This window comes from Anarhichas minor, unplaced genomic scaffold (assembly GCF_050575085.1).
Source record: "Anarhichas minor isolate MPS153535 unplaced genomic scaffold, ASM5057508v1 ptg000005l, whole genome shotgun sequence".
In the NCBI taxonomy this organism is placed as follows: Eukaryota; Metazoa; Chordata; class Actinopteri; order Perciformes; family Anarhichadidae; genus Anarhichas; species Anarhichas minor.
Genome location: NW_027466451.1, coordinates 4,667,173 through 4,673,498, shown reverse-complemented (window position 1 = coordinate 4,673,498; position 6,326 = coordinate 4,667,173). Strand labels below are relative to the sequence as shown.

Below are 6,326 nucleotides of genomic sequence, written 5' to 3'. Positions count from 1 at the left end.
TTTCCAGCGTAGATCAACTGGACCGGTCTAGGTTACAGACCAATGGTAACTGTTTCACACACGACGCGGTTTCTCATACCAATTCCAAATGGGCCCCTGTCATAATGTTCACAAAGTTTAAAAGAAGTGGACCTGTGGAGGAGTTCAGTCTCGAATATTACAAGATGACAATCCTCGTAGTTCAGCTGATCAAACAGGGACAGGTGAGATCCCTTGAAGAACTGTTCCTGAGCGTGGCAACGTTCAGCGTGACAGACTACTAAGTTACCAAGGATATTGGTGTGTATCCATCACACCTCATGCACACGGTTTTACAAAGCTTAACGTTGTTAACATTTCTCACACACACTCGTTGAACGCGAATCTGCTTGTTGCGCTGGAGAGTTCATAACCATGCGAGGTCTGATCAATTATGGGAGCTATTGCAGCATCAACAGCGTGGTCCAGTGCCTGCGCGGGACACGTGAGCTAAGGGATCTAATTCGGGACATCGATGAAGCCCATTGTGATCCTACAAAGAACATGGTGGCCGGGAGGCTCAAGCGGCTCATCTACGAAATGACCGAAAACAGCTACGGACCGTGCGACCCGAGTTTTCTCGTAGACTCGATGAGCAGATACAAGGGATTCTCCTTCGATGTTCAGGAGGACTCGGACCTCGTCTTTGGGTGCATCCTCGAAGCTCTAACAGATGACGGAGGGCCCGCTAAAAGGATCGGACAACTGTGGGACATCACGATGGAGAAACGTATACGCTGCCGCGGTTGCAACACTGTCACGTATACACTCGATTACGCAAACTCAATCCCCGTGCACATGGAAGAAGATCTCCCTAATGAGCTCCAGGACTACATCAATTTTGAGAACACTCTGACACCGTGTGACTGCCAGTGTGAAAAGTGTCACACTAAGAACTCAACCGAAATAACGACAAAGGTTTTGTCATTACCCTCGGTTTTGTGTATTAAGCTCGTACGGGTTAAAAACATTGGCCGAGATACCGCTCACATGGTCAAGACAGAGAAACGTTTCACGTTCCCCAAGACTCTGGATCTGAAAGACGTGATGAAAGAACCCGAAGCCGTCGTCGATGCTCTATACGAGCTGTACGCTGTTATAGCCCACAGTGGTACTCACTACTGTGGACATTACACCGCTTATGTGCGGGAAGAGGACAGTTGGTATCTTCTAGACGATACTCAGGTACGGTTGTGCTCCTGGGAGGACGTGAAGACAACCTACGAAGCGAGATCTACCTTGTATGATGGGGTAGCTTACATGCTCATGTACCGCAGGAATAATAGACATTGAACCTCTTGTGACAATACAAATCTGTACAATACTACTTACTGTTGGTCATGTTTTTGTATATTGTCTCACTCAAGTAAAATAAATGCTCACGAAATGTACATTGTTTCGCGTGGTGATATGATGATGATGATAACATGCACAGGATAACATTCAGAAAAGAGACAGACGCAATCATAGACATTTATCTACATTTTATTAGATCATTTTATTAGATCGTAAGGCTGGGTTGCAAGCACTCGTCACACAGGGTATCCACATTCTGCTGTCATGTCACACCAATAATCACTTCTTAATAAAATAACTATCCAGCGTATTAAGAACAACCTGTGGTTCCGCTGCTCTATGATCTGGATTTGAATACGTAGATGACAGTTCTACAGATGAGCAAGGTTCTTCTAACTGAGACACATGTTGTACATTGTTGGCCAAACCCTCTAAATATCTGATCACAGACGCGCTCTGGGGCCCATGTACAGACCGCTTCCTTTTCACGACATGAGAAGACATGCCGGATTTCACATAGAAAAAATATACCCGGTATCACCAGAGTCCGTTTCAACGTCGCTACACCCTGTCCTTTCAGGTCTTTTGGCTACTCTTTCGTCTTCATCAGATTCATCAGAATCCTCTTCGCTACACCCAGTCCTTTCAGGTTTGGCTACTCTTTCGTCGTCAGAGTCAGATTCATCAGAATCCTCTTCGCTACACCCAGTCCTTTCAGATTCATCAGAATCCTCTTCGGACAACTCTGTAGCAGATCTAGGCCCAACCGTGTGGCTCGAGTGAGCCTCTCCTCTGTTTATCCGTTCCTCTGCAGGGTCCCCCTCTTCCTGTCCCTTAGATGGATCTTGAATGTTGTCAGGGGATCCAGCTCGACCGGTCACCTCCCCAGAGTTTGCAGCCTCCCCACTTATCTTCCGCTGGTGTGTAGATCGCGGGCGTGTAGATCGCGGGCGTTTGATGGGTTCGTCCTCCTGTTGATCGAGGAACCTCCCAGGTTCCGCTGTCTTTTTGCGTTTCTGACTGAGGGTATTGACAGGTCTACCCTGAGTCTTCTGGGTTCTATCCTCCTCCTCTGAATCGGTCTCAATGACGGGAGAGCTAGTGCCCTTTATCTTGGAAGTGATCCTCTTTATACCTTTCCTCAGTGGAACCTCCCTTTTGTAGTCATCACTTTCCCTGTCTGAGAGATCACCTTTGTACAGAGGAGACTCCCGCTGTGGGGTGTGTTTGTTCTCAACAGACTTTACTATATCTTTGTCACACCTCTTGGTAGACTTGTCCTTGTGTTTTTTTTTATCAGTGTTAGCTTCACTGTCAAATGGCTGGACAGAGGTCGCTTTAAACAAATTGACACTCTTGCCAGGCTTATTCCCTTCACTCCTGTCGGACTGTGAGTTCGTTTTTGTACGTTTCACGCGCTTTACATCTGGTTTGATCAACTCCTCCTCAGAGTCAGATTCCAGGGAGCGCTTATAACCCACAATGCCTTTGACACCACTAGAGGCAGGCTCGGGGGAATCCTCCTCGGACGGTGGATGTAACAAGCTCTTACACTTGCGGTTAACATTCCTCTTACACTTAGCCTCTTTGGTACTACGCTGCTCACAGAATGTCTCATCATCCTCCTCTTCGCTACTGTAGTCCTCCTCGATGGCCCCCTCGTCTATGAAGTCGTCGTTGTAATCGTAATCGTTAATGTCGGATTCCTCATCATAATATGCCTGGAAATTCCCACGAACCCCACGTTTGATGCTCACGTCCTCAGCCTCAGTCAGACAGTAGTACCTAGTGCCCGAGCTGCGTGATTGTGAACCGAGGTCATTCTCATCGCTCTTGGACCAGGATGACTTAGAGGCTGAAGTCTTATTTGCCTTGGAAGCTGAAGTCTTATTTGCCTTGGAAGCTGAAGTCTTCTTATTTGCCTTGGAAGCTGAAGTCTTCTTATTTGCCTTGGAAGCTGAGCGGTCTCGCTTCTCCGCTTTCGTTTGATGAAAAGGCACTTTATCCCATTTTCCGATCCCTTTGCCACGCTGATCGCTTTCATGAACACTAGGGTTCGTGTACGGTTTAGCCACGGGATGGTGGTCCGAATGTTCCCTTGGTTGACCCTTGCTACCCTGGAAAGACAACAATACCTTGTGTCTCCAGGTGTCGGTGGACGTGATCTCTAAACAATCCACAAGAGCTTTGCTGAGTCTGTCCTGCAATCCGTACATCTTGAGTATGTTTACGACGGCTCGGTTGGCAAGGACCCACTCGCTAAGGATGTTGCCATGTCTTCTGTCCAGAAGAGTGTTATCCAATGCCAGGAGAGTGCAAACAGCTTCTCTCCTGATATTATCGTCGTTCAACCAGGGTTCGCTCAGCAGCAGTGTTGACATGCTCTTGATCCACGTGTAGATAGGAACAGACTCCGGTGTCACGATAGAATACATAAGGTCGTCTTTCTCATCTTTCTCAGTGACACAAATCGTAACCTGTCCACTGGTCTCTTCGACGTCAGCAGGACACTCAGTAGACACATCAGCGTCTTGGGCTTCAGTAGACTGTGGGGAGGATGATCCGCTCTGTGGATCGCGCTCTCCTTCGCCTACCTTAAGCCCCTTCTTCAATTTGTTGTGATAAGTGCGGAGTTTTAAAAAGAGCACCTTAGCGTCGGAATACATCTGTACCAGCTCCTTGTCCTTCATCTTGGTTGTATCATGCTTGACCAGGCCTTGCCACATTTTCTGAGCTTTGCCTGCGTTGTCCAGGGTCTGATGTTTGTACAACTCTTCACACGCTGAGACCATCTTGGAGTTTCCATCTTTGCCGTATCTCTTTCGACCGTAATGTGAGGCTATATAGGCCAACGCAGCCCAGTCACTTTTCATCTGCTCCTCAACCATACCGATACGCCTCTTCCTTATGGATGTGTGCATGGTCTTGTCGGAGGAGTACATGTTCCACACCTTGAGGTATTCACTCACCTTTTCAATCGGGCAATAGAGCAGCTCTGCCACTGCGAACGCATTGGGGATCTTGCTGTCCATGAATGCGATGGCCAGTTCCACCACCTCCACCATGATAGGGTCCATAATCATACTCTCAACGTGCTTGGGTATATGATTGCACCAGGTGTTTGGATTCACACGCTTGATGAACGCTGTCAAAGCGGGCTTGTGTATCTCCTGATACATGTACGGTCCGGTGATAAATGTGTCCCTCTCGAACTCTTTTAGCGTGTCATTCCAACAGCTCACCAACTCCCCGTTGCCCTTTACGCAACAGTGCTTCACGGCCCTACAGAATCTCACCGTGGTAGAGACAAACAGTTCGGGAGCCCGAGCCTGACCCTTTCTCAAGGCAACAACCGGGACCAGGTTCACCCGCTTGCCATCCAGGAGCTTACCGTTCCTTCTAAAGTAGACAGTACGAGTGCCACCGTTCTTATAGCGGAAGTGCTTCAGATCACATCTCACTTGGTTTTCTGTGAAACAATCCACGCTAGCATCACGCTTCTTCCTCTTTAAAGTTTCAGCCGACGCCGTGCCTATCACACAGCACATGGGGTGTACATCTTCCATGCGAGAGACCAGTGCCTCGGTATGGCTGTGGGTAGACGGGTTCTTGGTGTCCGTGCGCAACAACTGGAAAGGTTGGATTTGTTGAAAGGAAGGGGTGAGAGCTGTGAACTGCGTGGGCACCTCGAGGGCCATGTCCCAAAAATCAAACTTGTTACCCGTGACCCCTTTAAGCAGCTCTAGGCTCTCAAGTCCCGGCACGAACAGTACCTCCTGCACGAAGTATGACTTCGCATTACCGTTCCCCGTTGTCGGTATTACCACGGTGTAGGTTCCGATCATGGACCTCTGGCTGTCGTAGTATACGAGATTGTGTTTTTCAGAGTACTGCGTGACCACAGGAATCACCTTCTTACCGGTGGTGCTGATCAGTTCTTTATTCGGTATATAGAAACTGGTGTAGTTACCATATGCCAGCAGCACGTGTTTGAGACCAGCCTTGTCTACACTTGCCATAGAGTCCAGTTCGTTCCCACCTTCAATGTCCACTAGGTCCATCAGCGCAAGCAGCAGCGAGAGCGAGGGCTTGTGCTGTATATTGCCAGCGTCCTCGATCACCTTGCTCCTGATAGTCTTGTAGATGATTTTAGGTTTGTACCTTTTCTCTTTTTCGGACAGGTCCGCTTGTTTGCACATCATCATCTCGACCACTGTATCAAACAGTCCTTCTGTGCTTTCACAATTGAAAACATCTTTGTAATCAGATTTCACATACCACGGAGGGTGTTCTGTCACAACGAATTGCATCGGTTTAGCATTCATCTTGTTACAAGCTGAAGACCCTCCGTCGCCTGTGTCTCTTAAATCAATCACACTGTACACTGTAGGATACAGTGTAGGAGAGACAGTCACACATCTCTCGATGTCCTAGAGTAATGCTGGTGTTGCTCGTGTAAGGGCTTTTAAAGGCAAGACTTTGACCGAGTCCTCAGTCGCTTGCCATTGGTTGGATAAGTCACCGCCTTAGAGTCAGCAGTTGTTGAACGCTGATACATCCGACCATGGCTGATATATCCGACCAGGGTTGAAACATCCGACCAGGGCTGAAACATCCGACCAGGGCTGAAACATCCGACCAGGGCTGGAACATCCGACCAGGGCTGAAACATCCGACCAGGGCTGGAACATCCGACCAGGGCTGGAACATCCGACCAGGGCTGATATATCCGACCACTGTGATTGGATAAACCCTCCCTTTGGATTGGCATTGTTAAAGCGTGTATATACACAATCACATCTATCTGTACACCTGCACATCTCCACGGATCCTACAGGCCAGAGAGTAGGTACGCGCAATGGAACTTACCAAGAAATATAAAATGGCCAACTACCTTATGAGGAATAAGGACGCCTTTGATAAAATGGTGGCAACTATAAAAGACTACGCGAATCTACCATTTGATAGCGTCCAAACAGCCCGAACTGTCAGGATGTTTAGGATGCAGAAGT

General features: G+C 48.2%; 1 protein-coding gene across 1 annotated transcript; it reads left to right on the top strand.

Moving 5' to 3' along the window:
- The first annotated feature begins 393 nt into the window (after window positions 1-393).
- On the top strand, window positions 394-1,311 carry LOC142972094 (ubl carboxyl-terminal hydrolase 18-like). The gene has a single exon (XM_076112899.1). It carries the CDS (start codon window positions 394-396, stop codon window positions 1,309-1,311), a length of 918 nt encoding a protein of 305 aa, XP_075969014.1.
- Window positions 1,312-6,326: the final 5,015 nt, after the last annotated feature.